The sequence below is a fragment of the Dermacentor silvarum genome, chromosome 7 (assembly GCF_013339745.2).
Source record: "Dermacentor silvarum isolate Dsil-2018 chromosome 7, BIME_Dsil_1.4, whole genome shotgun sequence".
In the NCBI taxonomy this organism is placed as follows: Eukaryota; Metazoa; Arthropoda; class Arachnida; order Ixodida; family Ixodidae; genus Dermacentor; species Dermacentor silvarum.
This window is the reverse complement of record NC_051160.1, coordinates 172,746,512-172,762,170: the sequence shown is the minus strand read 5'-3', so window position 1 is coordinate 172,762,170 and position 15,659 is coordinate 172,746,512. Positions and strand designations below refer to the sequence as shown.

Genomic DNA, 15,659 nt, shown 5'->3' with positions numbered 1-15,659 from the left:
CGCTCATCGAGTGTGATGTGTCACGGGTGTACCAGAGCGTCGGCTTGGCGGGCTAGGCCAGCTGCAGCAAGTGGCAGGATCAGGTTTGAATGAAGGGATGGGGAAAGGTCCCGCCCGCGTTGGCAAGATTGCCGTGTCGAGGGATGCAGGCCCGCCTCGCACACGCTCGCACGCACGCACACGTGCGCTCGCTTCGCATTCCGTCGCGGCGGAGAAGGTGCTTCCGGTTGCTGCTCGCGCAAAAATGACAAAATTTGGGGCGAAATCTCTAGGTTGTCGGAGGGGAAAATTCTTTATATCTAGGGGGTCTCCCGCTGCCACTTCGTTACGTAGAGGTCTCAAATACATGTGCGTCTATGGAGTAACGGCGGGGAATAGAAAAACTTCGATATATCCAGGAATTCGTTATATGGAGGTTCGTTATAAGCAGGTTTAACTGTACAACAAGATAACAAGATTACATAAAGCATAAACAGGAACAAGGGAACATTGTTAGTGACTACAAAAATTCTATACAATACCCAACACCACTTTTACAAGAAGTGTGAGGGCAAATTCTCGCGGAATGTTTCACGGTTAGTGATGGAAACAACGCTATCGGGAAGATCCTTCCAGAGTTTGCAGCCCACAACGCAACAAGGGCGAACCGTATGGTGCTCGCGAAAAGAAAGAACGAGACCAACACACACTGCGTAGCTTGCGTCAACACGGAGCACGTTGTAACACAAGCAGACGACACTTGCTGTGGGCCGGAAGTGCTTTTAGTGTAGTGATACATGACCTTGTGCATTCTCTTTCTGTTACTTTCTTTTAATAGAAACAAATTAATGAACCTCTAAACTATTACGAACAACATTTGTTCACTATAATGTTGGAGACATTATCGATGACTGCCCTGGGCAGCCAATCCAATAGCTAGCCCTAATGACGTGATATGGTCAAATCGCATCAATTGGTCAGGGGCGGCTGAAAACTCAGCCGATTGGCATGCTGCGATTGGTGCCGATGTGCCTTTTTAAAACCTTGTAATAAATTACACGTGGAGCAGTTAGATGCGTCAAATAATGATCAGAACGACCTCTGGAACGACTCAGTACGTTTGTACAAAAATGTCAAAATCGTTTTAGGGTCCCTTTAAGTAACCCCAGGTGGTCAAAATTAATCTGTAGCCCTCCATTGCAGTGCCACTCTCCCATATCCTCGGAGTGGCATTGGAATGTCAAACACCACAAATAAATCTATGAATCAATCAATCAAAAGAAAAAAAAATACGCTGCCCGTCCCACTGACGTAGAATGGCCAAATGCAACAAATTGCTGCGGGTAGACCATTACTGTGAATCTTCCTGTTTTTGTTTTCCCAACTTTCAATGCCCAGTTTGCGCATGCAGATGTGTCTCGATGTATGCTGCATGCACTGATGCACTAATTCTGTTCTGCAGGGAGGTGAGTGAGCTGATGAAGCGACTAGAAGCACAGACCAAAGAGGAGATGCGCAACCTCAACAAAAAGCACAAGGACAAGAACGAGTTGGACAGGTGAGCAGAGCCTTTCTCCCAGAGAAGTCGTGCTCAACTTCGTCTCTCGGCTTGCATGTGACAGGGCTGACAACCAGCATTTTAGGAGCAGTCAGCACTTGCTACAGGATGCCACATCACCTTTTAAACACACCTAGTAATGTTAACAGGAAAACTTCTCTTTGCTAGAAAACATTTAACTTTACAAAATTACTCTGTACGTTTTTTTCGAGATGTTGAGTAATGCTAATGCTGTCAAACATATTCAGAAGTAGTGCTTCAGCTTTCCATAGCTTCAGTGCAACTATTCTGGAAAATAGCTATTTTTGAAAGCCAAACAAATATAGTAATCCCATGCAAAAAGTACTAGTACTAACAAATGTGGCGCATTTTCTCCCATATTTGCTTTTGCGAGAGAAAATACTGCACTAGAAACTGAACAATCTGAACGGAAACCGCTGATAGCATTAGCCAATTACTCTTGACCAATAATGCTTTTAGGCGTACTAATACCAAACATAGTGCAACTTGCTCCACATTATGGCAATCATAGGCCCATCTGTTGCATTTTTCTTGAATAAAAGATGACTTTCACTATTTGGAAAAACAAACTTAAGATTTATGCACAAATGTTAAAAAAGCTAGATCAGTGCATACGACATGCGCACAGGCACATACAGAAATGGTGTGTACATGTTTGTTTTGAGCAAGAAAAAGAAAATGCTCAATTTCTTGTTATTTATAACCACAGATGAAGCCAAGAAGTTGCATAAAGATATGAACTGTTTTCTTTAATCGAATGTATAAGCCACATGAGGCTGCATGCAGTACTTTACCAACTGCAGTGTCCATGCTCATATGTCTGTGTACAAGATCTGGTCTCGCTAGCATGAGCCAGTGCAACTCATTACCATAGCGGCCCATATGGAAGAGCCTTTCGGTTGTAGGCGTGAATTTTAGGAGTATGCTTACAGTTTGGCACCCTGTACAGTGCTATAGCCTGCTTTTAAAACTTGCCATAACAAATAAATTTTTGACCTTTTAATGCAAATGGCATTCTTTGCCTACTTCAACCATGCTGAGCCTATCTATCTAGCTATCTAGCCTTTTACGCTGACCCAGTGACCCAGGTTGACAACCTGCTTGGACCGCTTGGTATGTGTTCCTGGTTGTGATTCCGTTGTGGTCGTTGAATTGTCGTCATTCCAGCTTCGTGATGTCTTACTCTCCTCATGACGTCTTCGTCGCGCCTTCTACCTCAACCCAGTGGCCCCAGTTGTCTGATAGTTTGGGCCACTAGCTATAGGCCCGTGATGTCGTTGTGGTCGTTGCATCACCGTCATGTCAGCTTTGTCATCCTACACCTGTCATGTCGTCGTCATGCATTCTTTCTCGCACTGCCACAGTGATGCTGTCGTGGTCATTCAATCATTATCATTTGAGTTTCGCAATCTGACTCTTGTCATGCTGTTGTCATCACGCCTTCTACACCGACCCAATGGTCCAAGTTGTCTAATAACTTGGGCCACTAAATATGTGTCACGACATCGTCATGGTCGTTGCATTGTTGTCATTCCAGCTTTGTGATCTGACTTTCATCATGCCGTCATCATCACGCTGTCACTTTATCAATGTTATCACTTCAGTATCATAATCGCATTATTGTCATTCCGTCGTCGTTCTGTAGACGTCAATCTTTCTTCGTCATTGTATTGTAATCATACTGTCATCATTCAATCGTGATTATGCCACCATTGTAATTCCATCATTGCCATTGCGTCACCATTAATGCAGATCAGGGTTCGCACAGCCCCTTGAAATCCTTGAATATCCTTGATATTGACAGTATAAGTTCAAGGGCCCTTGAAACTACTTGAATACCCGTGAGCTCCTTGTAATCCTTGAAAATCCCGTGGGATTTGTTCCGCTAGAGGAAATTAACGATGTACCTCCGCAAGTCATGCTGATATTTAAGGCCCTTTCGCTTACGAATGCCCATGAAAACAAGCTGTGTTGACTAAAGGGCAACATCAGGAAGTTTCGGTTTTAAATCTCACAGCCCCTTCATCGTCTGGCAATTAATATGCATTGGAAATCCAATCCAATCCAATGCGAGACATATCGCTCGCTCGGCTTGCGTATAGTGCCTAGAATATACTCTAGTGTGCCGTCCACCGAGAGTCTCCAATGCGGGACGGTGGTGCGGGCAGTGATGCCTGCCGCCGCGGGCCACCAGACGGCGATGCCTGTCGGCACCATGCTAAATCCTGCGGTGTTCGACTCGCGTTCGTTTGCGATGCATTGATTGCTACGCGTCGATTGCAATGCGTAGTTCATTTCTCGCCTTGCTGCCGCTTTCGTTGCAGTCTTTTCTTATTGTGAGTGGGTTTTTTGCATCTGTGTGCACTCGTCTGTCTAAAGAAACTTTGAACAGGTCGCGAAACCGCGATTTCCCAGAGACGCGGAAAGAAACAGCTCATCTCATTACCCAGCGCATCCGCAGACGCCGATCGTATTGTGGATTGGGACAAGAACATAAGAGGCAGATCGCCGGGCAAATCGGGAGACTCGCGTCGTGTCTTGCCTGAAGTCCGCCCATGTCTCAGCATGGTCCGGCACAGTCTCGAAGTGCAGCGCACCAAGCGGCCGGCGGCGGCAGGCATCACACTCGGTGCTACCGCGACACCCGCTCTCGGCACACTAGTATGTGTCCTATAGGTACTATAGTCGGGCCGTTTGTCGGCCTCGTGCTTGCCATTTCAGTGAAGTTCGCGTTTGTGTTGTGTGTTTACTTTGACAAGATGCCAGGCGGGAAGTACAAGTTTCAGCCTGCGTGGCTGCAACATACGGACTATCGTCACTGGGCGAGACCGGAACCAAGCGATCCTTATCGAGCAATGTGCGCATTATGTCAGAAGACGGTCGACATTGCAACGATGGGGTAATCTACCTTGAAGAGCCACCAGAAAGGCGCGAAGCACCGATCCAAAGCTGCAGCAGGTGAGGGCTGCTCATCCGTCGCAAGTTTCATGCAAGCGGCAAATCTGTCGTCCGAGGCTGCTTGTCAGCGTGAAAGCACGGCAACTTCCTCTCGGGCTGCGACACTTGACGAAGACTGCAGAAAGCATGATTCCGTGATCGAAGCCGAGATTTTGTGGACGATGAAAGTTGTGTCCTCGCACTACTCCTACAGCTCCAGTGGATCCATTTCCTAGCTATTCCAAAAGATGTTTCCGGATAGCGAGGTTGCGAGAAGCTTCATTTGCTCTGAGAAAAAGTGCGCGTACGTCGCGTGCCACGGTCTGCGCCCATTTTTCACTTCGCAAGTACAACAAATGAGGGAGAAGTCTGCCAATTTTGTTGTGCTTTTTGACGAAACCTTGAATGAATACCTGCAAAGAAAACAACTTGATGTTCACTTCAGATTGTGGAATAACTGTGAGGTGACAACCAGATATCTGACTTCAACATTCATGGGTCGCAGCACAGCGGACGACCTTATGCAGAAGTTGACGGAAACACTCGCGTCCTTTCCCCTGAGCAGGATTGTGCAGCTCTCGATGGACGGCCCGTATGTCAACTGGAGTCTTTTCAACAAGTTGCAGCAGCACATGAAGAATGACTTTCAAGTTCAGTGCTTGGATATTGGTTCATGTGGCTTGCACACAGTGCATAATGCTTACAAAGCAGGAATGCATGCAACAAGCTGGCTAGTTGACACCTTTCTGTCGAGCTTATTCTCACTCTTTCATGATGCACCGGTCCGCCGTGAATATTTTGTTGAAGAAACAGGGAGCAAGCTGTTTCCACTTCCTTTTGTGCCCCACCGTTGGGTCGAGAACGTGCCCGTACTGGAGAAAGCCCTGGCTTTGTGGGAGCATTTGAGGCACTACACCGAAGCAGTGAGCGACCATAGGCTACCCTTGCCGAAATGTCGAGCATATGAGAACGTCAGTGCTTTTCTAAAGGACCAGCTTGCACTTGCGAAACTGAACTTTTCCCTAAACGTTGCAATGGTTGTGCAGCCTTTTTTGACTGTTTTTCAGAGTGATTCTCCAAAGACATTTTTTTTAGCAAAAGAGCTTGAAACTGTCTTGAGGAGCCTCCTTGCAAGGTTCGTGAAGCGCTCGGTATTGAAAGAAGCCACGAGCATCACGAAACTGCTGCGAATTGATGTTCATGATACTGCCAATTACACGTCACTTGAGAAGGTGGACGTTGGGCGTGTGGCTGAGAAGATCTTAAAAAGGGGAAAAGCGAGTACCAAGTGTGTTTTTGAATTTAGGAGCGAGTGTCGTAAGTTCATTGTGAACATGATCCTGGAAATCATGGAGAGAAGTCCTCTTAGGTACCCTCTGGTTCGAGGGTTGTCATGTTTCGACCCCAGAGAGATGGCGAAGACAGAAATGTGCCTTGGGAAGCTGAAAGTTGTTCTTAACTGTTTAATTGACAGTAAGCTTCTTTCTGAGCACAAGAGAGATATTGTGTGTGCACAGTACATTCAGTTCTGCCAAGAAAAGCCGCATGAACTGCAAAACTATGAAAGAGACCATGAACGCCTTGACGTTCTCTTCGTGCGCCTTTTGAAGCATGACCCGGCGTTCTCGATGTTATGGGAAGTACTGAAGGTCCTTCTCTTGCTTAGCCATGGGCAGGCTTCAGTAGAAAGAGGTTTCAGTGTAAACAAGCAGATCGCGGTCGAAAATATGGCAGAGCTCTCGTATATCTCACAACGAGTCATCTGCGAGGCCGTGAAAACCCACGGTGGGCTGCTTAACGTTTCACTGTCGAAAGAACTGAAGTCATCAGTGCGCCAAGCCAGGCATAGGTATGCGCTATACATGGACGAACAGAAGAAGCAAGCTGTAGCTCAACAGGTAACCTTGAAGAGAAAAGCACTCGAGCTAGAGCTACAGAGCATGCAAGAGAAGAAGACAAAGCTCCAAAAAACTCTGAAGTGCTTGCAGGAGTCATCGGATCGCTTTTCGGAAGACGCCGAAGCAAAAAACGACCTGACTTATCTTGTCAAGGCAAACAGTTTCCGTCGAACAGCCAAAAAAAAGAAGCGGAGATAACAGCTCTTAATTGAAAGAGAAATTAATGCGAAAATAGGGCTCCTTTCCTAAGTCATGTGAGGAAATAAAATTACGCTAACACTCCTTGAATTCTGCCTTTTTGCATCCTTGAAATCCTTTAAATGTCCTTGAATTTCCAGCCAAATATTGTGTACGAACCCTGGCAGATGCTATCATGCATCCGTTGTCGTACGATGCCGTCTTGGTCGTGCCATCGTCATCATTCCCAGTTCTTCATCCGGTTGCCGTCATACCGTCTCTGTCACACCATCGTCGCCATACAGTCATCTCATTGTCCTCATGTCGTCGTAATACCATTGTCATTATTTACTTATCGACATCTCATTGTCGTCATGCCATCATCATTATAAGCCTTTGTTGTTCACCCTAGCAAAAATTCTAATACAAAAACTAGTAGCCTATGAGGTTATTGACACTAATACAGTCTATTAGGTCTATTAGTGTATTATTCTAATAGATATTGTATTAGTCGAATACGCCTATTGGTCTAATGGGTCTATTAGTTTATCAGCCTAATAGGCCTATTAGTGTATTAGTCAAATAGGTCTATTAGTGTTAGTCTAATAGGTCTATTGGTGTGAAAGAAAATGTTGCAATGCGCCAACTACAGAACAAAAAAAAGGTATAATTGCTAAAATTGCTAGAAGCATTTGTTAGCACAGCGTGTGTTTTTACAGATTCCTCTTTCGAGATCTTCGTCAAGTCGGCAATCTTGATTGCCAGAGCTTTTGGTCGACTTCGACCAGAGGATGGCCTTTTGAGGAAGTGGTTAAAATTAACCTGGGCACAAAAATACACACATATAGAAACATTTAAAGCAGGGGTGCTAGTTCTACCACTAAACGTTTAGCTGGCAACATTTGCTTCCAAATTAAAATAATGTGGCTCCACAATTATCAAACTAACTTTTGGACAAAGTGTGATATGCTAGCTCAACATGTCTATCATAATGAAAAATGGCACCACCTGACACGACAGGACAATTATAAAGCACAACATAACATGTGTTACATCGAAACTATAGGCTGATATAAGGAACTCTAGGCAGAAATCTTGTGCAGCATTGTCGGAAACAGGCATGTCATTGCTGCAGTGCGTACAGCAATTGGCCCAACGGCACTGTATAGAATTACGTCCACCGTTGGGATAAAAGAAAGAAAGAAAGAAAGAAAACAACTTCATACTGTACGATAGAAGCGTAAATAAGAAGTATAATTACATCGAGATGGTAAATCGGTGCCGGGGAAAACGCTGGGCATCGATGCACGCTGATAGATCCACAAAGCTGCGAAGGACAGGGGTAAAAACAGTTGCCTTGCGTTGTTTTGAAGTCACAATAGCATCCACAGAAGAAACTATCCAAACATACTACTGCATGAATAAGATTGTGCAGGCGCTAAGACCACAGGTTCCTTAAAAACGCATCGTTCATTCACTAACACACACGCACGCCTCACCTCGACATGGTAGCTGCCATTGCACACGTGCTATGTGCAACTACGGCTGACTACGGTCGCAGTTCTGTGTCCTTCCCGGCCGCCGTGTTCCCTTCTCTTCTCTGCGATACTGATCTTTGATGTCAGTGCATATTACGGACTTTTATATGCAGTAACAAGTTAGCAATTTAGGTTACAAGTTTCACATTTACTTTATGTGCACTTCAACAGAAAATACGGGACTGGCGAAACTTCTGCAGCAAACAAATATGGTTGCTGCTATAGCACCATCGTCTGTAAGCTGACCGGGCACCGCGATTCTGCTTTGCACATTATGGCTGGTTGTTCGGGGGTTTTTTTTCTGTTTTTTCGTGGGGAAGTATTTGCTGTGCTGTAAACACTACCTGTTTTCTCAATGACACATCGCGACGAGGCTTCGTGAACCAAAATTGGCAAGACCATGTAGGCGCGCGTTGCTTTTGTGTATGTCGCTGAGAGATGGCCAGTTTCACTAGCTTAGCGCAGCACGCTAAAACTAATGCTAACGTGCGAACGCAGTCTGCTGCACAGTTGTACAGCAGAATTTTTAATGATTCAACGATTAATTAGAAATGCCTCTATGCAAGCAAGCAGTCCACTAGTCAAATTTTTGATCAACTGTCACCAGCAAACAAGAGCTGCAGAATCCAGCAATACACGTATATTATACCGGTGTCACACGACCACATTTGATCGCGATCAAGCCCGATCTGGATCGAAATTCTCGACTGCGATTGGCTCCCTCGTGCAGCTTGCACAAAGGAGCCAATCACGACTGTTACGTCCAGAATCGGCAGGGCACATTCTTTGGTTGTTTCCATCGAGGCAGCCCCCTTTCATCAGTTTCGCCCAGACGGCAACAGTGCCTGTCTGGGTGACAGTGCCTGCCTCCAGAGTTGTCAGATGGCGCAGAGTGACATAGCCAAAACAGAAGGATACTATAGCACAAAAGTATCCAAACATTCAGTCGGGCCTCGGTAGCTTGTAGCCAAAATGTAGCCATCATTTAAGCTAGCGTAAAATGGCAGAAGAATGAGTCAGGGAAACAAACTAGTGATGTTTTTTTGTTTCTTTTTTTTTTTGCAAGTAAATGTCGTAATCGACACTTCCCCATGCGCACACGTGAAATTGGACTTACGCGAGCAGCCGGCTAAAAACCGGACGCATCATTTCTAGCCAAGCTGATGATGATAATGATCATATGGTGCTCTTCCCTTTCTAAGTGGGCAGACGTAGAAATTAGCTCCTAACAGAAAACCCGGTACATCGTGTCAAGCCATGGACGCAGATTTGAAAACAAACAGAAAAAGGTTGCACCTACAGCTGGTCGAACGTACGGCGAATTTTGAAACACGCTTTTTTACGATTCCTTATCCACATAAAAATATAGAATGAAACTTCTAGACTTCAAGCCGGTGGCTGGAGCGCGCCTGCGGAGGCAGACGAAGGTGAGGGAGTTGCGAGAAAGAGAGAGCAGAGGGGAGCAGAGTTGTGAGGACGGGCGATCTTAGAAGCCACGTGCCGACACACGTGGGCTGGTAAAGGGTGTGACTGCAGGGAGAGGGTAGCTCGCTTCAGAAGGGCACGAAACAGGTAGTTCACCTGCAAGGAGGCTTTGGAAAACAGCGCAAAGGGGTAGGAGGCCGTCGTTATATCTCACATCATGGCGCCAGGTTTATGTCCGTTCGCTGTAACTGATCGGCAGGGCTCAAAGAAGTTCGTTGTACATGCGATTTTGTGCCATTTTAATAATGTTTAGTTTGACGGACGCGCGGGTTTCGTTCGTTTTAGGCGAAAGTTCATCTTAATTGGGGCCGTTATATGTGGTTTCGACTTATAGTCCAACGTAGCTTGTGTGCGCGCACACGCTATGTCACATTGGCGAGAACAGCAATGTCTATAGTTCGGCGCACTGGCGCAGCCTACGCGATCCGACGTTGAGATGGCTCTTGCTTCATCTGCACGTTCTTCGCGCCGACTGCACCCACCCACAATGCATTGTGCGAAGAAAAAAGGTGCCCACGCCGCTTCGCCGACGGTCGCATGCAACCGTTCAAAGCGGCGCGCAGGTTGGGGATGGTTTTGCGCTTGCTCAAAAGAGAGCAGCCAACGGCGCGTGCATCGCAGTATAGAGGGGACGGCCTTTCGGCTGACACAGCGTGAGTGGCGTAGCGTGATTGGCCACAAGCGATGCTCATCCACTAGCCGAAAACACTGGACTATAAATGCGCAAGGCATGCTACGCCGCTTGCTCTGTGTCAGCCAAGAGGCCGTCCTCTCTTAACTTTGATGCGCGCACCATCGGCAGCTCTTTTCGGAGCATGCTCAGAATGATCCCCAACTCGCACGCCATTTTAAACGGCTGTCTGTGACCGTGGGCGAAGCAGCGTGGGCGCGTTTTAGAGCACGCGCCGCAGGACCGGGCGCCTACAAAACTGCGCGGCCTGCGCACGAGCACTCTTCCCATCTACGATGGCGCGGAGTTCGAATTATCGGGGCGGTGCGGATTTCAGTGTGAATTAGCGGGATGTGTTACATATTGCTTTCAATACATTGTTGGACGGATCGCGACAGCTACTCCTAAATTTCTAATTACAGTTAAACCTGGATATAACGAAATTGTCTAATTCCCGAAAAACTTCGTTATAAAGAGGATTTCGTTATATGCAGGTTCGGCACGAAAATTCGAAAAAGAAACGCTTACCATATTTACTCGATTCTAACGCACCCTCAATTGTAACGCGCACCCGTTTTCCGTTTTCGTCGAAGCACTCATCCTTGGAATGTCACACCAGGTACCGGGTGCGTGGACGCAAATCGGAAACGAAGAGCGAGCGCCACGATGGCGTCGTAGCGTCGTATAGTGTTACAGTAGAACCCCGCTGTTACGTTCCCGGGGGCTGCGTTTTCCCAGCTGTTACGTCGTTTTCGGCCAGTCCCGGCACAGCTCTCATACAGCCCAATGCATTGGTAACCCCGCTGTTGCGTCGCAACTGTGGGACCGTTCCCGCATCATACATTGCGAACTGCCACCCTGCGCCAGCCCGAGCGGCCATTTTGACTTTTCATGTCGCTTGGCTTGGTGGCTTGATGATGGCATTGGCCGCCCAAAGTGCCGGGGGTGACAACTATGACGCATTTTCGGTTTCCGCCAGCAAACGTATGGCCCTTGAGATCCTTATTTGCTACATAAAGATGGTGTCTATGACACGTTGTGGCCCTAAAATTGGTTTTGGCTCATAGATATTCCATATAAAGTCTAAGCGTGATAACGCAGTCGCTGCGCACTGTATGCTGTATGTGCGAGTGAAAACGTGCGAGGGGAGCCGACGTCCGCGTCTAAATCTCTCGCGCGCAAGAAATGCAGGGAGGAAGCGCGCCTTCCGTTGCGCTCGAGGCACCGGCGAGGGGGGAGGGATAGCGGGGCGGCGTTGTACTGTACTCTGGCATCAACTGCGTACTGCGCGGTGGCGCGTGCACGGGCCTTATCTTGAAAGCGATCTGCATTGGGGCAGTCTAGCAGTGTAGGTGCGTCGGCGGCTCGTAGCTTTGTGCGTGCTGTGTTCTCGGCGCTCTGTTTGTGTTGAAGCGATAGACAACAGCACGAAGGTCACTTCGCTCGCTTCTCCAGCGGCGCTTCCACACGCCGCCAGCATTTGACAGCGCGTGTCCGCGCTCATCGAGTGTGATGTGTCACAGCGTGTACCAGCGCATCGACAGCATCAACTGGAAAAGGAGAGAGTGCCGGCTTGGCGGGCTAGGCCAACTGTAGCAAGCGGCAGGATCAGGTTTGAATGAAGAATGCCCGCGGTGGCAAGATCGCCGGGTCGAGGGATGCAGGCCCGCTTCGCACACGCATGCACGCACACGTGCGCTCGCTTCGCATTCCGTCGCGGCGGAGGTGTTTCTGGTTGCTGCTCACGCAAAAATGACAAAATTTGGGGCGAAATCTCTAGGTTGCCGGAGGGGAAAATTCGTTATATCGAGGGGGTCTTCTGCTGCCACTTCGTTACGTAGAGGTCTCAAATACATGTGCTTCTATGGAGTAACGGCGGGGAATAGAAAAACTTCGTTATATCCAGGAATTCGTTATATGGAGCTTCGTTATAAGCAGGTTTAACTTTAGCAAGTTGTGAATTAATGAGCTTTTACTCTATTTGGTTGTACACTGGTAAATTCAGACAGCTCTTGGAGTGCTGCGAATGTGTGATGTGAAAAAGCAACACAAGTAGCGACACTAGTGTCCAACCGAAACGAAGCAGCAGAGTCCGCATTGCTATAGTCATCCGCGGAAGCCATATGGGAACAACAGGAACGAACACTTCGTGGCATTTGTGCCTTCCCAGGTGAAAATTTCCAACTGGGAATGCAACTGGTTCCAGTTAAACTGGTTTATGGAACAATTCCCAGTTGGTCCCCATTGCAACTGGTCCCAGTTGGTCCCCATTGCAATTGGTCCCAGTTGGAGCCCATTACAACTGATCCCAGTTGGTCCCAATTGCAACTGGCCCGTGCAGAAGCCTATCAAAAGTGTATTCTGCTGATGGATTTCATACAACTAAGGCAGTTCAGCTATTATTGCTTAAGTCCCTAGCAAAATTTCTAATACAAACCCTAATAGCCTATTCGGTTATCGACACTAATACAGTCTAGTAGGTCTCTTAGTGTATTAGTGTAATAGGTCTATTGGAGTGAAAGAAAATGTTGTAATGTTCCAGATACATAACGAAAAACAGGTAAAATTGCTAAAAGCATTTATTAGCACAGCATGTATTTTTACAGATTCCTCCTTCGAGATCTTCGTCAGGTCAGCAATCTTGATTGAGAGCTTTTCGTTGACTTCAACCAAAGGACGTCCTTTTGAGGAAGTGGTTAAAAAAACCTGGGCAGAAAAATACACACATATAGAAGCAGTTAAAAACAGGGGTGCTAGTTCTACCACTAAACGTTTAATCTGGCAATATTTGCGTCCACATTTGAGTAATGTGGCTCCGCAATTACCAAACTAATTTTAGGACTGTGATATTATGCTAGCTCAAAATATTTATCATAATAAAAAATGACGCCGCGTGACACGATAGGACAATTATAAAGAACACAAAATCAACATGTAAGATGTGTGTTCCATCGAAACAGTAGGCAGATATAAAGAACTCTAGACACAAATCTTGCACAGCGTTGTCGGAAACAGGCATGTCGATCATTGCTGCAACGCACACAGCAATCGGCCCGACGGCACTGTACAGAAGTACTTACGTCCACCGTCAGGATAAAAAAAAAAAAGAAAGAAAACACCTCATTCTGTACTATAGAAGCATAAACAAGAAGTATAATTACCTCGAAATGGTAAATTGGCGCCGGGGAGAACACTGCACATTGATGCACGCTGATAGATCCACTAAGCTGCGAAGGACAGGGGTAAAACAGTTGCCTTGGGTTGTTTTGAAGTCACAACAGCAGCCATAGATAAAACTATCCAAATATACTACTGCACGAATGAGATTGCGCAGGCGCTAACACCACGGGTTGCTTAAAAACACATCGTTCATTCACTAACACGCACGCACGCCTCGCGTGACGCCTCGCCTTGACATGGCGGCCGCCATTGCACACGTGCTGTGCGCAACTACGGCTGGGTACGGTCGCAGTTTTATATCCTTCCCACCCGCCGTGTTCCCTTCTCTGCGATACTGCTCTTTGATGTCAATAAATATTACGGCCTTTTATATGCGATATCAAGTTAGCAATTTAGATTAAAAGTTTAACCTTTACTTTATGCGCACTTCAACAGAAAATACGACACTGACGAAACTTCAGCCGTAAACAAATATGGTTGTTCGTAAGCTGACCGGGCACCGCGTTCTGACGGCTGGTTGTTCGCGTTTTTCTTTTTCTTTTTTTTCGCGGTGGAGTATTCGCTGTGCTGTAAACACTAGCTGGTTCCTCGACTCATCGCGACGAGGCTCAGTGAAGCAAAATTGGCAAGACCATGTAGGCGCACGTCGCTTTTGTGTACGTCGCTGGGAGATGGTGTGCAGAAACTAATGCAAACGTGCGAACGCAATCTGCTGCACAATTGTACAGCAGAATTTTTAATTATTCAGTGATTAATTAGAAACACCCCTCCATGCAAGCAAGCAGTCTGCTAGTCTAATTTTTTGTCAATTAACTTTCACCAGCAAACAAGAGCTGCGGAATCTAGCAGTACATGTTGTATCAGACCAGCAACAATCTGCATAAGTCCAATAGGACCTATTAGTCTAATAGAGAAACTAGTAGACATGCAACACTGCTCGTAAAAGACTAATAAGTCTAATACACACGGCCTCTTGGTCTTATAGGTAAATCAGTACGACTAATAGAAGTTTCTATTGGTCTAATACAAAACTTATACAACTATATACAAAACTGATGTATTAGACTAATTATTACAAACTTCTATTAGAATGTTTGCTAGGATTGCTAAAACTGCCAAACTTAATTGCTCAGTATAAGTAGGACTAGCTGCTGCATGTTACTGCATGTTACTTGCTTTCATTTAAACTTCTGGTCACCATTTCATTTGGATTCAAACTGGAACCAGTTGCTACCAGAACAACTGGCCAATGTTTAAGTTGGTTCCAGTTGGTACTGATACAACTGGTCAAAGTTCCAGTTGGAATCCAACTGGAACCAGTTGATTCCAGTACAACTGGTGGAAGTTCCAGTTGCCTCTCTACTGGAACCAGTTGATTCCAGTACAACTGGTCAAAGTTCCAGTTGGATCCCAACTGGGTCCAGTCACTCCCAGTATAACTGGAAATTGTTCCAGTTGGATCCCAACTGGAACCAGTTGGTGTGTAACTGGGACCAGTTGGTTTCCAGCTGGAACCAGTTCATCCCAGCTGATCCCAGTTGGATCCCAGTTGGAAATTTTCACCTGGGTTCATAGCTTTTATTTGCGTTTACCACCATGCATAAGACCACGCTGGCTGCGTGCCTTCATAGCTGTGTAGTCGCCATCCGTGATCGCGTCCATAGTGACCGCAGTTTCATCCTCAGTGGTTGCGGCAAACAGTAGTTTTGTTTTGACCCAGTGTGAAGGCTGCGTGTGCAATGTCACAGACATGGTGTATGAACAGTACCGGCTACATCACAGAGGTCAGAAAATCTGTTGGGCACCAGCATACTGGTGAAAAAATAATCCAGATGTGCACGCGGTAGTGAAATGCGTGTCTCGGATAAAGCACTGCAAAGGAAGCTTCACCGCTACGAGCTCTAATTAGTCACGAGGTGATGAGAATTGCAGCTTCCGCACTGTTTTTGCTTTTTAGTTTCAGAGGAAAGGAAGCTGAAAGCCCTAAATCACTGGTGCTCCTTAGATGTCCAGACCTTTAGTTGCACGCTTACATAGTCATAGCATTGACCATATGGTCGCTTAGCGCAAAAAATGAAGGAGGGACGGGGTGAAGGGGAGCGCCCCGTCCCTCCTTCATTTTTTGCGCCCCGTCCCTCCTTCATTTTTTGCGCTAAGCGACCATATGGTCAACATGAACCGACTAGCTCAGCAACAAGTTTTATTGGCTTACATAG

General features: G+C 46.5%; 2 protein-coding genes across 3 annotated transcripts in view; both read left to right on the top strand.

The window, feature by feature from the left end:
- LOC119458699 (uncharacterized) overlaps positions 1–15,659 on the top strand; it is a 604,514-nt gene that overhangs the window by 487,748 nt on the left and 101,107 nt on the right. The window lies entirely within an intron of this gene.
- Positions 1–15,659, top strand: part of LOC119459342 (1-phosphatidylinositol 4,5-bisphosphate phosphodiesterase classes I and II-like) — a 343,616-nt gene that overhangs the window by 306,871 nt on the left and 21,086 nt on the right. The window contains exon 22 of the mRNA XM_049671676.1: positions 1,442–1,537. Within this exon, the coding sequence (XP_049527633.1) occupies positions 1,442–1,537 (96 nt within the window). The remainder of the gene's footprint in view (positions 1–1,441; positions 1,538–15,659) is intronic.